The sequence below is a fragment of the Accipiter gentilis genome, chromosome 34 (assembly GCF_929443795.1).
Source record: "Accipiter gentilis chromosome 34, bAccGen1.1, whole genome shotgun sequence".
In the NCBI taxonomy this organism is placed as follows: domain Eukaryota; kingdom Metazoa; phylum Chordata; class Aves; order Accipitriformes; family Accipitridae; genus Astur; species Astur gentilis.
Window position 1 is genome coordinate 3,013,825 of NC_064913.1, and position 25,331 is coordinate 3,039,155.

Here is a 25,331-nt window from a genome sequence, read left to right on the forward strand (position 1 = left end):
GGTTTGTGCACCTGAAAACTTGGCTGTTTTTCCAGCTGTGTAAGTGCTGCTCCGTCTGTCTGACTACTGACTTGCCGACTGTGTTGTCAGTTGGGAATCGCCAGAGGTCTGTGTTAGATCAGTGGTAAGATCTAGAGAGATTAGCTTGACTGGGCTTCTGAATCTCTAAATTATTATATATTTCTGCTACCTTTTAAGGACATTACCATATGGATCTGATACTAAAATTACTAGAGTATTGAAGTTAAAGGTGCAGAAGAACTGCCCTTCTAGATTAATCAAACATCCCAGTTTGTCCAGTTATTCTCTCCCACAGAGGCTGCTACCACTTACTTCAAAAAACAAAGGGGCTAAATATGGGCTAGAGTGATTAGTGTTGGGCAGTATGACTTCTGCCCAATTCTTACTGCCTGGGCTGAAACACCAAACAAATTTCCCCAGTTCATTACTTACTGTAATGCTCTGTCAGGAGCAGCAGATGATGCAATCCGATAGCACGTAAGTGTAATATGGGGAGTAACTTAGAAGAGGAACCTCTGCCTTATTTTACACAGTTACTATTTAGTCAAAACCATGAAAGCTTGAAACTTTGCTTATATACTCCTTATATTTTTAGATTCTCCAATGGGCTATAGATGCACTCAGCACACAACACGAGCAGCGTATCTTTTTCAGAATGATGCTATGCTAGTTCTTTCATTAACTAAAATCCCTTTACATCGCCTTGGCAATGCTAAAAAGGCCTCAAAGCAAATGTAATTCAAGAGAGGGAAACTTGCACTCTTTTTGAAGCCTTTTTTATGGCCACAGTGATACAAAGCAGCAATACGATAAGTGTTCCAGTGCTTTGGTCTCGATCATACCTTGCAGCTGTGAGCTTCGTAGCTCAGTTACCCCTCCTGTAAAAAATTATGCCCTTTAAAAAACCCACTTTATTTAACATTAAAAAAATAAAGCATTAGGAACCACGCTTCTCAGATGCAGATCGTTACCTTTATTGTAAGCTGACGGATTGTTACCTTTATTGTAAGCTGACGGACAGTATAGTTCTCGCATTCTTGCACACTGTTAACAAGGACTTCAACCTTCCCATAGATTCCTCTTTTTTCTGGCCAATAAAGCACGCATTTCTGGAAAGCAAGCATCAGTGTCGTCAACAAACTGGATCCTGGGGCCATATTCCTATCTCATTTTTACACAGAATGTATTTGTCTGGAAAGTTCAGATGAATTCAACCGAGGTGTTATTCATGTCAGAAGCATTCCTAAATAAGATATTGCAGTGTTCTTAATGAATGATTTAGGCCTGATTTTCAGGATCTGAGTTTTCCAAATATGGATCTCTACCACTGAACACTTTGAACAGCTGTTTTTATTCTTAGAAGCTCCATGAAGTTCAGTTAAAGGGATTATTTTCCACATTCAAAATCAAAGATTTTTTTTTTCTAGAACATTCTCTAATTCATAGAATTAAATTTATAAAGTTTATTCTTTCCAAACGGGATTTCCTTCTGAGCAAGAGATTCAGAATTTGTCCTCTCCTCACAAGAGTTTCTATCCTCTTTAGTCTCCTGAGCCCTGATACAACAAAGCATGTAAATGTGCCCTTAGATCTTACTGAACTCAAGGGGACTTAATGTGCATGTTAAAGTATTTTGCAGAATCTGAGCTGTCTACTATATAACTTACTCAAAATGAATGTTAAAAAAATCCATCAGTCTTGCTAGAGCTGCACAATATTATATACAGAATTCTTAATGAATCAGTAGTGTTACACTATTTCAGCAATGTATCTGACAAGCATCTACTAAAAGGGAGAAGAAGAAATAGCATTTACAATATAAACCATTTTATTTTTCCCCTGCAATAGTTTGCTTATCTTCAAGTCAACTGCAACTTCATATTCATTTCTATTAAAGTATCTCTATATTCTACCTGAAAGCAAACAGCCCTGTTGTATAAATACGTCTCTAAAAATAGATGCTTATTACCTTAAGAGTGTAAGGTGTTTGAAAGCCACTTTTTCTGAAATAATGCTGGCCAGTCTGACTTGTTCATGAAATAAAAGAACCCCGAACAATTAAAGAAAACCTCCTTTTTAATATTCAATGCACAGGTAAAAAAAACACACCGAGAGAACAGCCAGTTCTACAATAATAGGAGTCCCAGAATGAACTTGTTTGTATTTCCTCACAAACTCGTGCTGAACAAACTGGTATATATTTAGACAGTAGCATACATTATGCAGCAAAATGAAACAATCCCTTTAATATCATTAATTGCCATAAAGCATAACTCCCACTAAATCCTGCTAAAAATGATCCAGAAAAAAGACCAGTGAAATGCAAGGCTTTACCACCAGGTGTGATCTTTAAGCTGCTACTCTACTTGATAACCCAAGAGCTGATTGAACCGAATCGTCTCTGTTGCATAAATACTTTTCTAAAAATAGATGCTCATTACCTTAATAGTGTAAGGTGTGTGAAAGCCACATTTTCTGAAATAATGCTGGCCAATCTGACTGGTTTCGTTCAAATCCTGTCTTTTGCAGAATTACTCGAACATCCTAAATTTGCTGTCTCCCCGAAGACATCAAGAATGGCAATAAAATACTCAGAAATTTGTACGAAAAAAGTGTTCACAAGTTCCACAGTCCCCCCCATGTGACACATAGAGCTACTATCATCTGCCAGATCTGCAATTCATGCCCCTCCCTGGGAGTGTAGTTTTCAGTGCTAATATGGGAAAAAGAAAAGTCTAAATACACAATTGTACCCTGACAATCAACAATAGTTGAGTCAACCCCTGAGACTTCTTGATAAATGTGAGCATGCGACGACGCTCACTACAAAGCCTTCAGGCACTCCAGAAGAGTGTTTTTCTTGACTCTTTCCCAGAACTGGAATTGGCAACTTGTGCTGGGTGGACAATGAAATGGGGCCGTTCATTAAAATAACTTTCATTTAACAGTCCGTCTACATTTAGTGAGATACAATGGATTATTTTTAACACAGTCTCCGTGCATCTTTTAAAAATACCATTTGGTACTGCTTTAAAAAATAGCCTTGAGAATAGAGCTGGGATCAGCTGGTTCAGGCACTTCTAAGAAAACAGGTATTTGGGGGAATTAACATGTTTTTGAAATTTAATTGTAAAAAAGGGATAAAGATGAAGATAGGAGGGATAAAGATAGAAGATAGGAGGGATAAAGATATCCAACAAACAGAAAATAGTATAGAAAGTCCCAGGAACATCAGCAAAAAAAGACTAAATTGCTCCAAGCTATTACTTGAACCTAAAAGAAAATTCCACTGGTCTCAAGTAGGTATACTTCAAACCTGTTCAAAAACTAAACACAGTAGTTGAGAAGGTTGCTCTCTAGCCTCACATCTGTAATCCGTAAAAGCTTATCGCATATAGCATGTAGCAGAAAAAAGGAAGAATTCCCTTGTTCTTATCACCTAGTCCTCCACCTCCACTCTTTGTGCCAGTCCTGATTCTGTTCCTTGCTCTGCTTTCAGGCCACATAGTTTCCCTTTCAGCATATTCATCTATTACAGCACTTTCTAAACAGGTCACATATTTTGTGAGTTTGGGATTGAATGTACAATCCTCTATGCAAACATACAACAGCTATAAGCAGGCTTTTTTAAAAGATGCTTAAGCTCAAAAAAAAAAAAAAAAAGAAATCCTAACCAACTTGCCTGGCAGGCAAAATCCCGGGAATCTTCTTACTTTCACGTGGAAAATCTCATCTCATTCCTGCCATCTTTCAAATTCCCCCCTCGGATTCATTTCCATTGATTAGCTTTTTGCTAATAAATGATTATATATCTGATCTGGAGCCTGACCTTGTTTTTTTTTTTTTTTTTTTTTTAAAGAAAAAACCCAACATACCCTGACCCGAACAGGAAGTTTATACAAGAAACAGAATCTCACGTGACCTTTAATTGATTTCAGGCTTCGTCCTTCCCCCTGGGACAGGGCTGCAGGCTTGGGCTCCCTCCATCCCCTGTCCTGACTCCTTGCACACCCCATCCCCTGCTCGCCGGGTGCCAGGCTTCATGGGACCGCTCCTGACCTGGACCCCCGCAACTGAGCAGGATCCGGCCCTGCCTCGGACTGGGGCTGGCACCTGCTATTTGCCGCGGTGGGGCTGTGCTCAGGAGCACGGGCTTTTTTAACTTGCCAGAAGCGCTCCTGTTGCAGCCTGGTCCCCCATTTCTGCTGAATGGAGGAAGGCACTCTCAGCTGACGTGTTATTTACCTGCTTTATTTTCCTGGGATTTGGACCCTGAACAAAATTAGTTTGACAGTTCTCAAATATTTGTGAAGTTGCTTTACTTCAGCTCCGCTTGTTTATTTTTCCATACAGCTATGCCAATAAATTTACACATTAAATGTCCCAATAACCGGGCCAACACACAACAGTAACGAATAATTACGAGGAAGCTTCAATTCCAGGATCCCTTTTTACTCCTGCCCTCTATTTACTGTCACTACTAACTCAAGCGTGAGAGGTATGCTCTAAGAGGTCTTGCAGGATTTGCCTTTGTATACTAAATCCTGAAAGTTAGGACCAAATCTTCTTAAGTTTTTCCAAAACCTAAGACATATCTACGGTGCCAATACTTAACTAATAAGTAATCTTCAAAGAGGCTTATGTGAATTTTGTAAAAGGCAGGATTTCCGAATTCCAAAATCTATTTTGCTGTGTGTAGATAAGCATGCCTATACACCAACTGAGGGAAAAATGTTACATGAAAAATAATATGAGCTTTAAACAGTGAGTTAACAAGATTGTCCTAGATAATTACTGACAACAAGATTTACATTATCCGAGTTGAATAAACACACATTGTTTAATGCATCTGTCAGTACTAGTCTTTTCTTCTTGCAGAATGCTGCACAGTATTCTTTATTTATGCTTCCCAAAATATGTTTCCTGGTTAACAGGTAATGTTGCTAGTAAGTTTTGGAGGCAAACTAAATGCGTATTATCTACAGTGTACCTAGCATAACTATGAAAAACAGCTGATACAACAGGAGTCTATAAACTCTATAAAATTATATAGAAGTCTGCAAAATTCTTACACCCCCCTATTTGTCTAATTTCCATTGCTCCGTTGTTTTGACTGAACTCAGTAATACATGAAGATTTTACGTGCCTCATGGATAAAGCTTTGTAAGATCGTGCGCTAAAATGTTACTACAGAATTAGAGACGGTCACCTTCAGTGGGTGATTTATCTCATTCTCTTAGAGTGGGATGGATCACTCTCTGGAGGTGACTACTGCTCTTCAGGGACCAGGAAGGGTACCTAGATCACTAGATGAGATGTGGTTTTCCTCATATTAACCCTAAAACTATAGCCCAGAATTCCAAGTTTCTCATTATTTATTCAGGCAGAAGCAAATTTGCTGTGGACTCTCCTTGCACAGGTAGATTTCCAATCTGTTCAGACATTGCGTAGTTTTGAGGACAGGTTTTACAGATTCTGCTTAAAATACTCACAGCACCCATAGCTCCTTCAGCATTACTTTTGCTTACAGATCAATCTCCTTTTTTTTTAGCAGACTTCAAAATGAAAAAGAAAGAAAATCCAATAATTTAATGCTCCGCGTTTTTCTCACACAGTTGAAATGAGTATTTTGCTCAGCACTCTACTTTCATATTATATGTCCATCCCTCTTACAAAAACTGTTACCACAGCGAGTCTTAGACATTTTTTCATCTCACGGAAGGAAGTAACTCTACAGAAACCTTTGTTTACCATCATTTCACACAATTCCCATTGTTATCAAAATTCATCACATCAGTATATTGAACTAGGACACTAATGTCCCAGATAATTTTAGTTATGATAAATAAATTAATCTGCTGTTGAGAATAAGGTTTTTCATATGTCTCTCATTTGAGAGCTCCCTCTTTATACATTACTTTATACATTATAGTACATTATAGCTCAAATGGAGGCTGACTGACGTTATACCTACTGAGGAATGGGGCCTATACCTGAGACTCAGGTACCGGGTTTTATTTGTGCAGGGATGGATGTGGATGAGTGGATGAATACGCTTTCAAATATGAAGGTATTTGGTGTGTGTGTATACTGCAGATGTACCTCCCTGAAAATGATGGAAATAAAACAGACCACAGAGAAGAAAAAATATCAAGGGCTATTATGCTAAATAACATCTGCTCTTGCCTTCTCTATAGAGAGCCAATACTTAAACAGTGAAGTTAATATGCTGAGCATAGCCACTAGCTAAGCTGTTTTCCCTTCAATAGCAAGCAGGGTTTCGGGAGGAACCTGCTAACGGTGGGAGAGTTCCTAAGGTTTCTAGACAGGGCAGGACAGCTTGTGCAAACACTGCCTCTCTATATAGCCTGGGAACGATTTGAGATTCCCCACCCTTTCGACTAGGAGGAAATTACCACGGCCAGGCCACAACAATGCGGATAAACACCAGTGCCTAGAGCCTGCGTAACTCAGGTAAACACAGGGCTTCCTGACACGCTGGAAACCACTGGGCACTTCTTTCAAGTCATTCTTCTTACACAGTGTCAGATGTGAGTGCTTAAATAGTCAGCATTTCCTCAGTAAAATACTTATTCTTTTGGCCAATTAGGCTGGGGTAAGGATTCTACATTTTCAGGAGTAATCTTTTTAATGTAGGCTTCTGGACACTTGTTTGAACAGTCTAGTGAAAATGGCACCTGGTTTGGAACTAAGTCTTGGGATATTTTACAGGGCAAACCTACTTTTTACATACAGCTTTCTTAAAATCCACTGGATTTTCAGTTCATGTTAGAAGCCCAAACTCACGGGGACAAAGAGCCAAGCAGTGGTCAAGGGCAGAAGAAAGACGAGTATGTCTACTGAGTCCACATTTAAATAGAGCAGTGAGTTTGAGCCCTGGGAACACACTCAGGATCTTGGTCCCTTGATCGCTCCGACTGGGAACTTTGCCTGAATCAAGTCTGTTTCCCTATCATCACATGCATCTGAGTTTGAAGAGCAGGGGTGTGAGCGGAGCAGGGGCAATACGGCCCTGGGGCTTACCTGGCAAGGTGCTGCGACCTGGTTGAGGCACCTCCCTGGAGTCGGGAATTGCTACCAACTCTAGCAGTTTGGACTCAAGAAAAAAGTCAAACTCCTTTATGTCTGTCTCTCTCTTGTTCACAAGCCCTGTAAACCACTTCTTTAAGATTCAATCTTCCAAAACAGAGCTTTGTGGTGGCCCTCTGCATGGGAGAGTGATTTTCGTTCCTAATGTCTGGCAGTCACAAATATGGACTCTGGCATTATCAAGGAAAGCCTGGCAACAATTTACAGGAATACTAAATAAAACTATTAAGGATGTAGTTAGGAATCGATCCAAAAGTCACAGAATGTATAACAGGCAGTTAGATGGCCATTAGCAATTAAAATGCAATTGTCATCTCTACTTGGTACTAATGTAGAGAGCCATGTATTTCCATTCCTGCTAAGTCCCTCCATGGTGTTGGCATTTGGGAGCCCAAACTGTATTTCTGGGAGGGTCCAGAAGATTTGTAATATCTGGAATGGATTCAAAACCTGCCATTATAGCAAAGTGCAAACTTCAACCATGTCAGGAAACCTCTAATCATAACAAGTCCAGAGGAGGACCGTGAAGATGATCAGGGGCTGGAGCACCTCTCCTGTGAGGACAGGCTGAGAGAGTTGGGGTTGTTCAGCCTGGAGAAGAGAAGGCTCCGGGGAGACCTTGTTGTGGCCTTTCAATATATAAAGCGGGCTTATAAGAAAGACAGAGAAAGCCTTTTTATCAGGGCCTGTAGGGGTAGGACAAGGGGTAACGGTTTTAAACTGAAAGAGGGTAGATTTAGATTAGATATTAGGAAAAAATTCTTTACTGTGAGGGTGGTGTGTCACTGGAACAGGTTGCCCCTGTGGATGCTCCATCCCTGGCAGTGTTCAAGGCCAGGTTGGATGGGGCTTGGAGCAACCCGGTCTAGTGGAAGGTGTCCCTGCCCGTGGGAGGGGGTGGGAACTAGATGATTTTTATGGTCCCTTCCAACCCAAACCATTCTGTGCTTCTTTATATACCAGACAGTAACAAGAAGTACAGAGATGACCAACAGATAAATAAGGTGTTTCTTAAAAAATTATGAATCCAACAGCACAGATCTAGAAAATGGAAGTCCTTTTTGTCTTTTTTTTAATACTTCTTTTATGATTACTATGCAATTGCAGTTGGTGTATTTGGCTACGCCAACATTACTTTTCGCATTGCCCATTACCAGAGTATTTAAGAGCCGGTTCCATATCTGCTAAGATTATGTCTACAGTATGCAGCCATAGGAATAATTTCTCAGTTTGGCTATTTGTCATACCTCATTTTTTTCTTTCAGCTTTGTGATCATAACAATGACAGGGCTGTCTTCTTGCCAAACCATCTGCCAAAAATCATTCACGGTGTTAATCATGGGTCCCTGAGTTGCAATGAAAGCCTTCTCTTTGCCTCCATATCCCTGGTTTAGAAACAGACACAAAAGCATTTACTTTAAATTCATGTGGTCGACCAAAATTACGGGTGAATGTTGTAAAAGAGCAGAAAAATGAATCTGGAATTAAAAAAAAAAAAAAAAGTTATTTGAACTGAAAGCAGTTATGACTACCAGTAGAGCAGATCAGAAATTTTTCAGTAGAACAGTTTTGCCTCTGGAAACTACTGATTTGATGAACTGAAATGGTCCCGAGAATACATCAATCCCTCTCAAATTTCCCTGCTTACTTGGCTTCTAGCTTACACTGTTCTCCAAGTTGCTGGGGCTTTCCATCATCCAGTGGTACTTTAATCCATGATTTATGTTGCTGCAGTGTTTACAAGATAGTTTGCAGTCAACAAGCCACAGAAAAAACAGAGAACTCTGAAACTGGTTTCTACAAAGATTCACGACAGGAAAAAAGATTTAAAATACATGAATGCCTGTGGAGTCAAAGACTCTGCTATGCATCTTTGCTAAGGGAGAAGGACCTTTATGGGACCTTATAGGAGGGACAGAATATCAGTATAGGGAGTCCCGAGATGCCCAAGTGTATAGGCGGTCAAAGAGAGGTCAGGCAAGCAGCGGGGAAGCAGAGGAAAGGGAAAGGCAAGAAGAAATGGGAAAAACCAAGAGATTGCCTTCTTGGTTTTTTGGGTGAGAAGGAGAACTTGTGAGTTTGCGCAGTGACAGGGTGCCCAACAGTAATGCAGGTGAGGAGAGCCTGCCAGTCGGAGGGGGTGAGGGAATGGAGAATGCCTGGAGGTGGTGCGGGAGCCTCCAGCCATGGGTCTCCCTTTTGGGTGCCCCTTTTGGGTGCCCTTCTCCCCGACAGCTGTTAGTCCTTGCATGAACCAACGGGATAGATCCTCAGCTGGTATAAAAGGTCCTCCTTCTACTCCCCAGTCTGCCTGAACGTACTCTGGCCAAGACAAGGCTGTCAGGATCCCAGCAAGCCTAATGATATTGCATACATGGATGTGAAATTTCATTTCATCGCTGGGTTGTATTTTTTCTGCAGTTGCTGACAGTTGAACGGGTGTTAGCAGCAGGAGAAATCACCGTATGTTGGCCCGAAGGGCGGTGGCATGGGGTAAAGGGAGACCTCAGAGGACTCAAAACGTGGCCTAGCTGATGGAAGAGTTGTTCTCCAAAAAGAACCACTCTGCTTAGTTACGTGAGGATGTCTTTCATACAAAACACTGAAAGTACAGGATGTAAAGTGAGGCAGGGCAAGGGGCACGGGGGATGTGTACATATATATTCATGTACTGTTATTTAAATAAGCAACATCACTGTAGAGCTCTGGGGCCAAATTTCAGTTGCACCATTACATTTATTCCAGCTGAGGATCTGGTACAAAGCTCTAATCAAAACATTTAATTTTACAGGTAGAGGACTATACTCCTAAAACACAACTGAACTAGTTTCTTAGTAGTCTATTCAGCATACGCTGTGCCACGCGTTCAAGAAGGCGCTGTGTGTGTGCGCGCGCGTGTGATCAAGGATTATAACATAGCTGACACTTAGAAATAATGCTTTCCAACAGGCTTCATGCTGCTAAAAATCTTTGTATCATGTAACCATTCAATATAGGGAGTAAGATGTGAACAAGTGTGTGTGGCTGGTGCACATGTGTATATTTAACACAGCTGTTTATGCTCCTTTTCACAAACTTGTTACAGTATTTATTTAATTACTTAACTGATGATATCAGGGCTATCAATTGATATAGTTATGCAGGAAAAAAACCCATCACCACTGAACTTGTTTGTGGATAACAGGACTGCAATGAGCAACCGTACAGCTAGCTTATATTGCTGTTGAATCTGATCTTCTCTTTACCAAAACACTGCCACTGTTAAAAGGTAACCCTCTTTCCTTACTATAAGGCAGCAGGACAATATTAAACAGTAAATACTGAAGTAAACAAATAGTAATGCAAGTGTTTTTTAATTTTTTTTATAAACTATTTGATAAATTGTTTTTTTACTGCAACCATTTTAGTACATTCATGGCTATGTGGTCTTTGTTACAAACAGCTCATGAAACTATTTCTATCACACCAATGTAGACAAAAATATTAGGAATTATCAATGCAGGTGGGTAGGAATAAAATGAGTCGCACCTTGGCAAAATCAGCTATTCACGTGGAAAATCAAATATTGTCTCAAAAGCACAAGAGTGTACATTTACTTACCCTAATGTAGTTAGCATTTATGTAGGTACTCAAGGAGTCAGATGGATTTTTTGGTTTCAAATACACTCTGCTTAGAGGATCTAAGAGCACAAGGAAGATGGAAATTGAAAAGAAAACCCATAATTAGAAGATTTCTATAGAGAAAGACTTGAAGAACATAATCTACTGTTATTCGGGGCTGTCAAGCACTGAAGTATTATGCATCAAATTATTCCCTCTGCAAAGGATCATCACGTGTAAGTAAGGTACAGCTATACTGCACAGGGCTGGGCTGTGTAGAAGTATCTCAGCAAGCTGTGGGCATTGAAGCAACACTATCAGGTCCAGGCAATGCTCAGCAATGTCTAGTCTGCCTATGTTGAGTATCGAGCTGACCTGCCTAGACTGTCACTGAAACCCGGATCCTTGTACGATGCTAGATAATTACACCAAGTTCTTTGGATTCGACTTTGATACCTTTGCCTGAAGCTGTACTGTTCCAATGACTACAGCTGGATTTAAATGAAGAAAAGCTCCTTCTGCTTGTGGTGAAATCAGCTATATGTATTTGTACCAATTTAAGTCCACTGTAAGGGGCCGGAGTAGGTAACCCACATCCTTCCTTTCAGTCCTGTGTTCTCATCTGACACAATTTGTGACCATTCATGTGTACTAGACTAGAGACACAATGCCAAAATACAGGAACATTTTCCTTCATGCTCTTCTTTCCTCCACTGTCTTGGATGATCTAAAACGGAGTGGGGTCCAGTTCTGTTGCGTATAGAGCTGGGAGTTACTAAATCCCTCCTGCAAAGGAAGTTTTTGCTTGCTTATTTGTGATGATGTGATCCCCCATGTATTACCCTTTTGGAATTAAAGCCAGTAAATTCTCAATTACACAGCATAACAGAAAGGGATAAGGAGAAGGGGAGAGAGGTGCTTATGTTGTGTCTGTCTAGGGGCACACTTTGACTTTCTTCACACCTTTTCTGAAAAAATATCATACTGTTAACAAAATGATATGGAAATATTTCTGTACTGAAAAAAATAATATTTTCTTCTGGCAATTTGCTTAAACAATTAATTTGAGTCAGCAGCTTTCTGACAGTATACAGACACCTACTGGTTTGGAAATACTCTCTGGATAGCCGCTTTGCTGAGTGCAATCTAGGCAATGTGTTCAAAGATACCTACACGGATGCTGAAGTGGAAAGTGGTAAGAAAACACTATTTGTTATGTGGCCCTGCTGTTTACACAAGAAATATATAATTGATGTATGTAAACTTTAGCAAATCCTGGTATTTTCAGAGTTGCTTTTGGATTTCTTTTGTGACTTTTCATCCTGTTCTTAAGAACAAGATAAAACCTTTGCGAATCAAAGGAAGAGGAGGGATGATCCCAACCATACTTTATGTCCTTTTCCCACTGGAGGTCACAGGAGCGTATTGGACAGGAGTGAAGCCTTTGCAGCACCAGGCTGGTGCTTTGAAAGTACATTTCTGAAACTGTGCAAATAAATGCATGACTTCTCCTTCAAAGCCTGTGCATGGAAGTCTTGTCCTCTGCGTTAACAGCACAACATGAACCCTGGTTAGCTTGTGTTAAAATCTCTTTGTACTAGCTTTCCCAACTCTTTGACTTAGAGCTTTTTTTTTTCCCCTAACAATATGAGGACAGGAAACCTCTCATTCCTTTTCAGCACAGAGTGATTATTAGCCATTTCCACAAATGCCTCAGGCTACGTGGCCTTGAAAAAACACCCGCTTCCTCTAGCTCACACAATGCCTCTGATTCTGGTGTAGCTTGACCCCTACCTTAAAAAACCTCTTCCAAGCAGACTCAACATCCAGTCTCATTACCACGTCTTGAGATAAATCCCTCTGTTATTAAGGAGCAGCTAAATCAGTTGCACAATTTCTGAGACCTCCTTCCAACTCCAATCAACGAAACAAGCACTGCTTCTGAATGGGAATCTTTTATAAATTAACAGTCCTGATGGGTTATGAAATAGGTAAGTGCTGTAAAGTCAGCTCCGAAATGAGGAAAACGTGAGTGCTGCTAAAGATCCAGAGCCACTAAGCAATCATCAGACACAAATGGAAGTAATTAGCTTCCTCCTGAATGACAAATACCTTGGAGGTAATAATCTTTTCCTTATGGATGGCAAAGTCTGAGAGTCTGAAGCTACAGCAGAAAGACACAGATGGTGTCTGCAAGGCTGAATTCATCAATGTTTGTAAAGCATCTTGAAACGCAGCAGAGCTGTTAAGCACTTATAATTACTAATAAAAAATGTCTCCTACAATTTTGACTGAGGCAAAATTACTGCTGTTTTCTTCCATGTATCTAGGAAGTCTGGAATAGCTCTCCCACTAGAGCAGAAGCAGCTTCTTCTAAATCCATCTTTAACAAATTAATATTGGCCTGAATTTACCAGGCTGGAGGGAGGAACAGGAGGGTGTTAAAGGGGCTGTAGCTTGCCCCCATGAAACTGCTCGGTGCAGGGAGCAAACTGGGCTATGTGGTGGCACTTCTGAACAGCCCCCCCACTGCCATCGACACTGGAGGATCATCCACCCCACGAACACCACTTTGTCATGAAGACATGGGGCTTTGCCCCATTGCAAAGGCTGTATTCGTGGGTGGGTATGGTGGGTATGATGTGCTGTGGTTGTTTTTCCTTCTTCCATTTCAACTGCTACTGTGTTCTGAGTTCTTTAGGACACGGGTATGTTCGCATTTGTAGCGTTTCCAGGATAAGTCATTTGTTAGTCCAGTCCTGGCTGCCTTACCAAAAGTAGGACGAAAGTACTATGAGAAGGGCTGTCCTTATGGTATTTCTGTTTTGTGAGCAGGAAAGGAAGATGAAAATTTTGTGAGGCAGACTGCTTTCACACTTGCAGCCCAAAAGATCATAAATCTTTCAGATACTGAAGCATTTTGAAATTAATCCACCTCTGTTTTGCCTGGTTTTGCTAGCAGTCTATAAATGAATTACGGATACTGCTATTATTTGGTAAATATTGTAACACAGAACGTGGAAGAATTATACCAGATTGCATTCACGATCTCTGCCAGGTGGGGAATAGGCTATTAGACTTGTTAATAATACAACTGCCTCAAAACATCTCATGTATAAAACACCTGTAAACTATGCATGATTTTTTAATCTCATCTGAATCATTTCCTGGCACTTCCAACATAATCCAGGATTTCTCAACGGAAAACTTAACAGATTTATCATGGTGAGTGCTTCTGCATTTTAAAACATGCTTCAGCATTACAAAATAAAGTTTCATTCATGCTAAGGGAATCTTTCCTATCTACTAAAAATCAGGTCTGCCTAATATCCATTTACATTTTTAACTATGCAGTCTAACATGGATCAATTACTGTAATACTGGCTATTTACAAATATCATAGAAGTTATGATATGGGTGACCACAACTAGGACACATTTTGTCGACTCACACAGATATACAAACATGCTTGATTAACCCATGTTGAATTCCACTAAGGTTAAACAGTTTTACTCCTGCTTTGCAAATATGACTTTTTTCTTTAGTCTTTGAAAGCCTGCTGGTGATCCTGTTGCCTTCATTAGGGAGCAGGACTGGAGCAAACATGACCATTCGCAGTCAGGACCGTAGCGCAAGGCAGCTTGAAGATTCTCAACATCAACAGAACGGTTTTCCAGCATCTGTCTATAAGCTTGCATAATAAAGTGCTTTGTTCATACGATTTAGATTCAACTTTCCCCTCGTCTTCAGCTGGAGTGCCAGGGCCAGTTTTAGCACAAGCACTTCAAGAACAGCTCGGGGGTTTGTGGGTCTGACCTCCCCAAGCACTTTCTACCTTCACGTTAATGTGAATCTGCTGTTCTGCTGCGAGTGTTTTCGTGTTTTCATGTCGGCTTTTGCCCTGAGGGTACCCTCCAGAAAGGGGGAAGGAATGACATCCAGGTACCTGGGGTGTGTTGCACACACAAGGATACCCACGGAACAGTGTTAAGCCACTTGCTCCTTTGTAAGCAAGAGCCCACGCATGCTATGAAGCCCCACGGGAATGCTGCTCCCGATTTGAGGTGGAAAAGTGAGACAGGAAGGGGAAAAGAGAGGGCTTGGAAGCTGGGGTCCTGCTGTGGGGACGCGTAGCCGGGGCTGCAGGAGAGAAGCAGGCAAAGGCAAAGATGTGGAGTAAGAGGATGGGGAGGGAGCAGCGGGGCCGGTGTTCTGCCCCAGGGATGCGAGCATGGTGAGAGACAGGGAAATCTGGGCGCAGGACTGGGCAGCTGCTCAGAGGGGGTGAGAAATGCGGTAGGTGGGTGGCAGAGGGAATTTAGCTGAAGGCACGGAGCGGGGATTAACAGGACCAGTGAGTGGGGTGGCAGTCAGCAGGAAGGATGGAGAAACAGTGGTTTTAAGGAACTGTTTTGCCACTTGGCTCTGATCCTGTCTCCTCGTTCGTGGTATCAGCACATTGTTGAAAAGCAAATAACACTTAAAAAACTTAAAGAGGCATCCTAGTGTTTGCATAAGAGCGTTGGCTACGTTATACTGCAGCGGAAACACCTTTCATAGAAATGTAACACTTCCTGCACTTTACAGTTTTCCATATAGAATAGTTTTCATTAGGCATTCATTTTATTCCACACGAGTGTGTTTGGCTGGGTAGTATCTATTAACACGAACCTGCCCTCAGGCAGGCGGGTCATGCCCTCTGTCACAGAATTATCTCCTAGAAAATGAGAACATCCTCCACAGCGCAGAGGGTGGAGCTGGCAGGACTGGGCAATTTTAGGAGATAATCCATCAGCTCAAACGTCACTTGTCACCACAGGTGCCCCGATTCAGGAGACGCACCCAGCGCTGGGAATGGAAAAGCTGACGCGGGCATATGAAGCAGCAGGTTGATATCATCTGAGCAGGAAACCAGGAAAGCTGTTCGACTGAATCGCTCAAATCGTTTCCAAACCCTCTCGGACTGGGTTGGGGGGGGGTGCGAGTATTTATTACGAGCATGTGCCTCCATCCTCAAAATATCTTCTTTGAAAAAGCCTGGTGCTAACACACAACAGACCTTCTGATTTCTGTCGAGGAAGGTTACAAAGTGCCTGTCCGTGAGTAGCTGCGGTGCGCGCCGGCAGCGTGCTCGGACCGACGACGTGCCGCGGAGTTAGCGGCACGTCCCAGCTAACCGGAGGCAAAAACCACAAAGGCACGCTGGTTCTCAAAGCTCATCAGCATCAACCACGGCCCAGCTGTCGCGTCCCGATTCAAAACACATGCTGCAGTGAAACGGGGCTCATCGCGTTTGCAAGGCGTTGCTGAAGGCGAACCTGATGGTGGCCGGGGCAGCTCGGATGCAAGATGCTATGGGAAGGGAGACGTCCTTCCAAAAATCCGCCCGTCAGGCGGCGGGAGGCTTGGAGATATCCTGGCTCCACTGCTGCTGATGGCAGAAGTCCTGCTGTCGTCAAAGGGGTCAGGATTTCACCCTCCGTGGACATCCTGTTGACACCGGGCCAGGCTCTAAGGGACGCTGAATTTTCTGATTACTTGGTATATAACTGGCATTCACTTGCTTACTTTCTTTAATTCCCTTCAACATTCCTGGATTGCACTCAGCTATTGGTTGCAATAGATGAACTAGCCTTGAAGACAGCGCAGATTTTTATTTTACTGGGGGTGGAAGGGAAGCGAGGGCTCCACACAGTGAGTTTCTTTCCCAGCTACATATCACGTTTCTGAGACTAATCTAGCGGCTGAAGGCCATCAGTTTTCTCTAATTTGACTGCAAGGCCTTTGTATGATGTGAACAAATTACAATGCGTTCAGGCTCGCTGAGAGAAATCTTGTCATCTAAAGTGTGTGAATTTGCATGACTAACATATAACAGGCCTACAAGGACATTACAGAGAGGATTAGAAAACATATTTCTAGTTGATAGGATATGCTGTCATTTTAAAAGTATTCTTCATTCCAAACCTAAGCAAAGGGATGTGTTTACATTTTTCTGTGGGAGTGTCCTCCAACATTTTGCATCAATGAACTTTTCCACTTTGGTGACGTCAAAAGTTATAGAAACTCAACTATTCACGTCTATATTTAGTGCAACGTTAAAACTTCTGCAACCATTTTTGAAACTGAACAGAAAACAAAATGATTAATAAAAGAGAAATGGAATATCATGTTATTCCCCAACAAATGCTATGAAAATAGTTGCATTTCAGAGAAAGGTGTATTTTGAAGGAAAACTATTCCACTGAAAAGTTTTCAATCACCTCTGATTATAACAAAGCACTTGTTACTTGGTCAGAAATAAAGAACTTGGGACAACGAAAATACAGAAGCAGTACAGCAAAGCAGTAAGAAGTTTACAGCAATTATGAGGCAGCACTGTGTGAGAGTGGCTTTCTTACTAATGCAAACAGATTTCCACAAAGCCGACTGGCACATGGAGAAGGAAAAACCCAAACCCACCAGAGGACTTATAAAGATGGAAGTCCACTACAAGAGAGGATAGGATGGACTTGCTTTCTTTTGTCTGGGCCACTTAATGTGGGTCAGGATCCCAAGTAGCTTAACCCAGCCAGAGGGAATTCAGTGACTGCAAGACAGCGTGAGCTGTGATGGAGGCAACAGCCTTGGTCCTCTCATCCTCCAGATCGCGGAGCTACGGCGAGGCATGGCAGACCTCTCTACCCATCTGCCTGAGCTGTCCTCCAGAGAAAACCAGCACCGACCCGGGCTGCGTTTCAGCACGTGGTTGGGATGCTCCCAAAGTGTGTGCCTGCTAAGGCATCCAGTGAGAGTTCTGCATTTGCCAGTCCTAGAGCGCTGGGGTTTCGTTATCTTTCTACACAGGCTATAAATACACTTCTGAATAGGTACACAACGATCGAAGATAAAGACAGGTAGATTTTCACAGCAATACGTTCTCAAAGCAGGACTAAATGTCATAGTAGGAAACCATGGGCTAATTCACTTACTTGGCAAAATTGTTTTATAGCGGTTTTTAGTTCCGTGACTCGGGATGTCAATTTCTTTGGGATCCACAAAATTCATTGGTATTTCCTATAAAAAATAAAGTAAATCAGATTGGTGTTTCCAAAGGAGCCATGCAGGAAATTATCACCAGAAGGCCATCTGCTGTTACACAACTGTCTTTTGACATCAAAGTTATTAAGAAAAAAAGTGGTTCCCACCTCAAGCCTGTCAACACCCTTCCTTTAATAAACACAGGGAGCTGCATATTGAAGGGTGACTTCCAAGGAACACTTCTGATGAATTATTAAAAGCAAAGTTTTTACAGGATTAGGAGAGAGGTTAAAATTCACAATAGTTCTAAAAAAGTGGAGTTGAAAAGTGCAGTACTGTAGCAGAAAAGCACAACATCTTACATAACCGGGGGAGGAACTTTCAAAATAAATATAAATTTATAGCAAACATATTTTTTTTTTAAATTTTGTGCAAAGCCCTTAACGATGTCAGTCAAAGACCTCACTTGCTTTTTATAGAGACTACTAGAATGAAGTGCCTTAGTCTTTTGCATTCAGTGATTCAAAATGTAATAAAAATCTGAAGCTATTTCTTTTGATTCTCATTTTGATCTTTTAGTGACTGATCTGCATTGTCATCTTTAAATACACAGATGTGCAAGCAACTCATGTGACAGTTTGCTTGACGTTCCAAAAATATATAAATGATAAACTCCTGATCAACTTAAAATTACTGTTTTTCAAATTGTTTGTCAGCATCAAAAGTAATAATCCTCCAATTTTTCATTGAAAAAAATGTTTCACTTGGTCTGTGGGGGGGAAGAATAATTTTGATTTTGAGGTCCTGAAACATTGTTAGTGTTCTTACAGTTGAATAAAAACAACCCTTTGAAAATGGCAAGATAAAACATGTAGGTGGTTGGTTTTTTTTCCTGATTGTGGGGGATGTTTCATCAACCAAAACAATCTGGCAAAATCACATTAACAAATGCTTCAGTTGACTCAAATCTTCATTTTTTACTGAACTTTTTTGGCCACCATTATTAAAATTATCCTGGGGTAAGCTGGAATTTGATCTTCGGTAAATTAATACCTCTGCTTAAAAGCACAGTCATTACTACAGATTGAAAACTTCATTGCTAGCCTAGAACATTATCCAAAGAGACAGCGGCATGTTAAATAATTGCCTCTTAGAGACACATCGGAACATGAGGAAGCACAAAAGGTATGTTCCTACCCTATTCAGTGCAAACCTCCTTTCACTTGCACCACTGGAAATTTTACTCAAGGATTTTCCTCCCAAACCAGCTGGTTTTTAACTCCGGAGGCCCAGCCCTGCCCACGACTTTGGCGCAGGTGAGACGCACAGCCGCTGCCCTTCAGACCCAAGCCCTCCAGCAGGACTGGCTGCAGGGGGGTTTTTTTGGAGGAGCAGGGACGAGGTCCCTAAGCTTGCCAGGGATGCACCCAACAGTAGATCTTTACATGGGTTCGCCAAGCAGGCGAAGCTACCCTCTTAAGTTTTCTGGGTGAAGAGAAGGCAAAGTTAAGTACAATTTAGCTGGGTCGTAATGAGTTGCTTTGCTGCTTTGCTGCTTCCCAACTTGGCTTCTGAACATCTTACTACATGAGGCTGCAACTTCTACGTTGGTTTTTATTTTTCTACCTTCTCTGCCTTATGCCCATGTGTTTAGTGGACCTTCTTTAATCTCCCTCCCTCCCTCCTTGATCTCTTCCTTTCTCTTCAGCTGACTCCTCAAAAAAACAACTCTCTCCCTCTCATTTCAGGCCAGCCGAAGTGTTGCTGCTAAGATACACCTTCCTTGCAGGTCCTTCACCCGATCCTTCTTCAGCTCCCTGTACCACCATCCATATGATGCCTGTGCTAAGCGCAGGATCTTCTCATTTGTGAGACTCCATTCCTGCATAAACCTCATCCCCATTCCTCCAGATCAAACCATCTCACCTCTGTCCTGCTCCTCATGCCCCTTCCCCCTCCACGGAACTACAAAATGAGCTCCTACACCCCCCTCATACCCACCTCTGACTTTCACCCCTTCCCAGTGATGACCTCTGTGAGGCTCTTCCCCTTGGTCCCTGGGCTCCGAATTGTCCCAACCGGCTCTGCTATGGGATGGTGGCTGACCTGGATATTCCCTGGTTCAGTTCTGGCTTGGGATAAACACCAGCAGCGCATGGTTTCCGAAAGTTTTCCCTGCTCAACTATGTACCAGCTGAGAGAGAGCAATACGTTAAACCTGTGTTTAATAGGATCTACATCTGTCACCTACAGAGACTGGAAAAAGCCGCGGGAGGCACAGTCCTTTATTGTAAAAAATGATAAGTTGCCATCAAAATACTTTCCATAATATTTATCAGGTAAAAAGAGTTATTTTCCTTTTTTTTTAATGCTGACAAAAAGGTTGGCTACTTTTACTTGGGAGAATACACCTGACTTGCGAGGAGGAAGAAACATAAATTGCCCAGCATATACTTCTTTAGTAGCCTGAGCTGCTACTATTCAAAAGACAGAATGTCTGAAGTTGGTGACAGAACAGAAAAATTCATTATTCTCAAAATATTGGAATGACAGAAAATACAGTCCTGCATGGGAAAGTGCCAGATTGTTAAATCTATAAAATTTGGCTCTCATAAAAATGGCAGGATAGGTATAATAAATATCTGCCTGACTTTTCCTAAATTTTGCTATATTTTCTGGAATACTTTCAGAGACCCAAATCATATCTCTTTGAGTGTATGAACAGCTGTAGCATTCAACGGCTAACGTGAGCCAGAATAGCTGTTATTAGAAGCGTATCGCCCGGAGAGGTGAAGTAGCCCATGAACAAAGGCACACATGTGTACGCATCTGTAACTGCATGCGTGCAACTGAGCACACGAATGTGTGCAGCTTATACATTATTTGTAATTATTTAATTATATATAATACATATAGATGTTTAATAAAGCAAATGGATGTATATTGCCTATCTGGCTACAGACTTTGTATGCTAACTTGCACATGATTGTGCTATTTGCAATCTGCCGGGCTTATTTTCCCCCACGTTAGCAGGAATGTTATCCACATAATATCCGGACTTTTTTTTCTGGAATAATCTCTTGCTTTTCACAGCCAGTTTCAGAATAAGTGACTTGCCTGTGGCTGTGATGCACGGTGTTATTGTCAGCTTTCTGTCTGTGCCCCTGGCCCCACAAGTACTTACTACTGGGAGGAGCCCACTGACTAGAAAGTGTTTACAGGATGTAAGTGATTAATATTATTAATTGACCTTGTTGGCCGAGAGAAATGCGTTTCTGTTTTCAGCTCGGTGGCATTTCTGCATCTGTCAGTATCTCGCCAACCGATGAACTATGTTAAAATTTCAGCAGGCATCAAGCGGGAGACGGCCGGGCGGCTGGAGGAGCCCCACTGACCACGTCTCTTCTTGTACTTCACCTCTCCGGGCGATACGCTTCTAATAACAGCTATTCTGGCTCACGTTAGCCGTTGAATGCTACAACTGTTCATACACTCAGAGAGATATGATTTGGGACTCTGAAAGTATTCCAGAAAATATAGCAAAATTTAGGAAAAGTCAGGCAGATATTTATTATACCTATCCTGCCATTTTTATGAGAGCCAAATTTTACAGATTTAACAATCTGGCACTTTCCCATGCAGGACTGTATTTTCTGTCATTCCAATATTTTGAGAATAATGAATTTTTCTGTTCTGTCACCAACTTCAGACATTCTGTCTTTTGAATAGTAGCAGCTCAGGCTACTAAAGAAGTATATGCTGGGCAATTTATGTTTCTTCCTCCTCGCAAGTCAGGTGTATTCTCCCAAGTAAAAGTAGCCAACCTTTTTGTCAGCATTAAAAAAAAAAAAACAAAAAGGAAAATAACTCTTTTTACCTAATAAATGTTATGGAAAGTATTTTGATGGCAACTTATCATTTTTTACAATGCAAAAAATAAAGCTAATGCCCCCTTAACTGTTAATCGAGAAATTAAATGTTAATTAAAGAACTAAAAATAACCCGAAACTGCTCATGTTTCAGTTCTCCATTGAAAACTTTGAACATTTGTCCACTTTTTGCACACTTGGAAGGCTTCATGGGAACTAATAACTTTAGTCTCAAGAAGACTGTCTTATTGTATTTCTTTAGCTAGTTAAAACAAGCTGAGCGAGCAGAATGAGTGAGGGTTATATATTGCGTTCTTTGCATGCCTCAAGTTCCTACTAAAGCTATTATCTGTAGCAAGAAAGATATTAAACAGATACTGTTCAACAGCTTCATCTCAAAACAGATTTCAAAAAATAGTTTAAAAATGGAATAGACAAGTCATGATCTTTTCAATAAAATTCTGTGGAAATACTGAATGGCCAAAGTCACGTTGTGCCCCCCGGAGGGACAAATAAAATGTGAGTATTGCCCCAAAGCCATGCACGGGTGCTGTGTGAGAGGATTCTGGTAAGTAAGATTCTGCAGAGGTGCCAGGTTGTCTGTACAAACTGTCTCCTAACATGGAGGGTTTAAGCATGATAAAGTTGTTTCTTGCCTAAGCAGCAGAACGGCAGAGAACTGATGGCGTAACTGGTGATAAAAGGGTGTTGGATGCTTGTAATTTTTTCCACGTACACTCTCTGACCAATTTTTGGTAAAACAACTGAGGGATTTATTTTTCTTAAGCAAATGACTTTTACTATAAACCCTAGCTTTTTAAAGGTGAATAAAAGGACTGCTTCGTAGGACGCAATTATTCATAATGAAAAACTCTTTTTAGAGGAAGGTGGCACTCATCATCTATTCTAGTGACTTACATGCACAAATTGAAAACAAAATGAAACCTGAGGGATCAGGTGCTCCGGCATGTTTCATAAGAACCGAATTGTTTGCGTGTCTTTGTTAGACCCGTAGTACGCCCAAGGGGTTGTACAGGTCTTCCTGCTCTTACATGCCCTGTTAGGATACATGTTTCTGTGTGGCTCTATTTATTAAATTTGAGCTATTCAACCAGTCTTAAAAAGCTCTGCTTGTTTAGTTTAGCTTGCTAGTGAGTTGTAAAAGCTAAAGAAGCCAGGCTGAGGTTGGGTCGGGTGGTGGGTTCTGTTGGTTCCTCCTCTCTGGTACCTTCTGACAGCAGCTGGTAGCGAGGGGTCTGGGGGAACTCGAACAGGACCAGCTTTTCTCTGTATTGCACTGGTCTTGTAGCATGAAAAACCATGAATAATCACTCCATATTCCCTTTCTCCTTGCTATCATGATTTTATAGGCTTCTGTTAGAGCCTCTCACAGCCTCTTTTCTCAGCAGAAGTCCTTGTCTATTTAGTATCTCCTGATACAGAACCTGCTTTATTCTGAGATTATGTTCACCGTACTTCGTTCTGTATGTGCTCCAAGAAGGAAAGATCAGAGCAGCATGCAGTTGTGAGCGCTATATAGATTTTTCCAATGTCATAAAGATGTTTCCTGTGCTATTCTCTAGTTCTTTTCTCGAGATTCTTAGCTTTTTATTTCAGAACCCATCAAAGTATACAAAGCTGTTTTCTGCCAAATGCATAACATTTTATTTATCAACCCTGAATTTCCTCTGCCTCATCACCATCATAAAATCCCTTGTGTAATTTCTTTGAAGTCTATTTTTAATTTTACTACCCTTGGTAATTCAGCATCATCATCAAACTTCACCACCTTACTACTTATCCCCTTTTCCAGATGATTTAAGAGTATCTTGGTCAGTATCAGCTCCAGAATAGATGTCTCTGGGCCTCCACCAGTGATCTCCTTTTACTCTGAGAAGCAACCAGTGCTTCCAGTGCTACACTGTGTTGACTATTCCCCGCTGTATCGCATTTGTTCATATATCTATTGGCTTCTTTATTAAAATTCCTTCCAATTTCTCCGATTTAGATATCCGATTTCTAGGCCTGCAGTTCTCTGGATCTCTTCCGGAGCCCTTCTGAAAAACGCCCGTTACCTCTGGCCCTCTGATTCCTCAGCTGCTGGGGGCCAAGTGCTAAATTACACCTGCCCAGTTAATACAGCAATAATTTCACATAGGAGCTCCTTTAGGATTCCTGGGTGAATACTAGCTTATTCCAGCGAGTAGCTTTTATTCATTTGATTGATTTGTTCTAGAATCTTTTCCATTAATGCTTCAATATCAGACAGATCCTCCAGTGACCTGTTTGAATCTACTCCTGCCACAGAGGTAGGAAATTCCCTAAGTTCTTCTATGGTCAACACAGATGCAAATAATGGAGTCACTTCCTACTGCTTCAGCTTCACCAAATCCCTTTTCTACCCTTTTGATCGTCTATTGATCCTCGTACTCTTTGCTAAGCTTTGTGCTTTTGATCTATTTAAAAATGAAGTTATGATTTTATTTTTTTTTAATTCAAAGCCTTTTTTGGCCTGCCTTTTTCAGCTTTCATATTCAGTTGGCTTCATTTTATGCTCTGTTCTACTTCTCTTGTAAAGAGTGTCTCCTTATTTCCGATAGCCTCTTTCACCTGGCTGTTTTGTAATAGCAGTCTTTTTCAGGTATTCTTAAAGTAGTATGTAATAATGTGTTTTCCCTAACTGAGTTTTTCTGCTCTGACTTGTTTCTACCTGGCCACTGTCTCAATTTTAGATTCTTACCATTTTTAATAGTAAATACACTTGTAGGACACTTCATGTGTGTTGGTCTTGAGTATATTAGGCTTGCTGTATCGCACGCTTGTTAAAGATATTTTGGACTGACTGTCTGCTCCAAAAAGTCACTTATAGTGACTAAAAATTTAGTCTTCAAATTGCAAACATATGTGATGATTATATGGGAATAAACAAAATCTCCAATTATTACTGTGTTTTCTGTCATCATAGCCTTTAGGATCTCTTTGAAACTGTCACAGTGTTACAGTCCTGCTGTTTGTATTGTAGCTCTAATACATTAATCCCATCTATGAATGGGACTTCAAACCGAGAGGAATCTGTGTTATCCACGGATATAACTGATTTCTTATCTGTCTTTAGTGCATAAACATAAAACACCACCTTGAAACTATCTAATCTGCCCTTCGGAAATGATTTGTACCTTGACATTGAAGTCTCGCCCGATTATTTTTTCCCCACGGTTCCTGTTGTGCCAATGATGTCAAAAATCCTCATTTAAAGCTTGTTGTTAAACTCACCATGAACTCTGTCTGAAGTAAATGAGAACATGCAACTGCGTCTTGAAGCTGCTGCCGTGTCAGGATGCGGCCGGCCGACTGTAGGTATTCCATCGCTACTTTTTCTCGTGGGGTTGGCACAGCAACGAAAGGTTCAACACTTCCCAAACTGCTCATATCCAAAGTCAGCGAGACATTGGATCCTCGTCTGTGTTAGAAAAGAATTAAAACAGTTATATCAGTGTTACTGTAAGTCTCATACTCTTGCAGCTGATCCTGAGTTATTTATGCACCCTGGCTTTCTGTATAGTCACTGGGAGACTTGGGTATGCAAAGATTGCAAGGCTGGTTTCACTGGAAGCACTGGGTGGCCAGAAAACCAAGATTTTACATCTTCTCCTAATTCCTGAATCTAACGACGGATGCAAGAACAGTGTGCTAGGGAGCAACTATTTGGAT

General features: G+C 41.3%; 1 protein-coding gene across 2 annotated transcripts in view; it reads right to left on the bottom strand.

Moving 5' to 3' along the window:
- PTPRR (protein tyrosine phosphatase receptor type R) overlaps positions 1-25,331 on the bottom strand; it is a 155,398-nt gene that overhangs the window by 12,119 nt on the left and 117,948 nt on the right. For both annotated transcript variants that reach the window (XM_049792027.1, XM_049792028.1), the window contains 5 exons: positions 24,894-25,080; positions 17,703-17,787; positions 10,732-10,811; positions 8,379-8,516; positions 1,020-1,130 (listed from right to left, as the gene is read on the bottom strand). In XM_049792027.1, the coding sequence (XP_049647984.1) occupies positions 1,020-1,130; positions 8,379-8,516; positions 10,732-10,811; positions 17,703-17,787; positions 24,894-25,080 (601 nt within the window). The remainder of the gene's footprint in view (positions 1-1,019; positions 1,131-8,378; positions 8,517-10,731; positions 10,812-17,702; positions 17,788-24,893; positions 25,081-25,331) is intronic.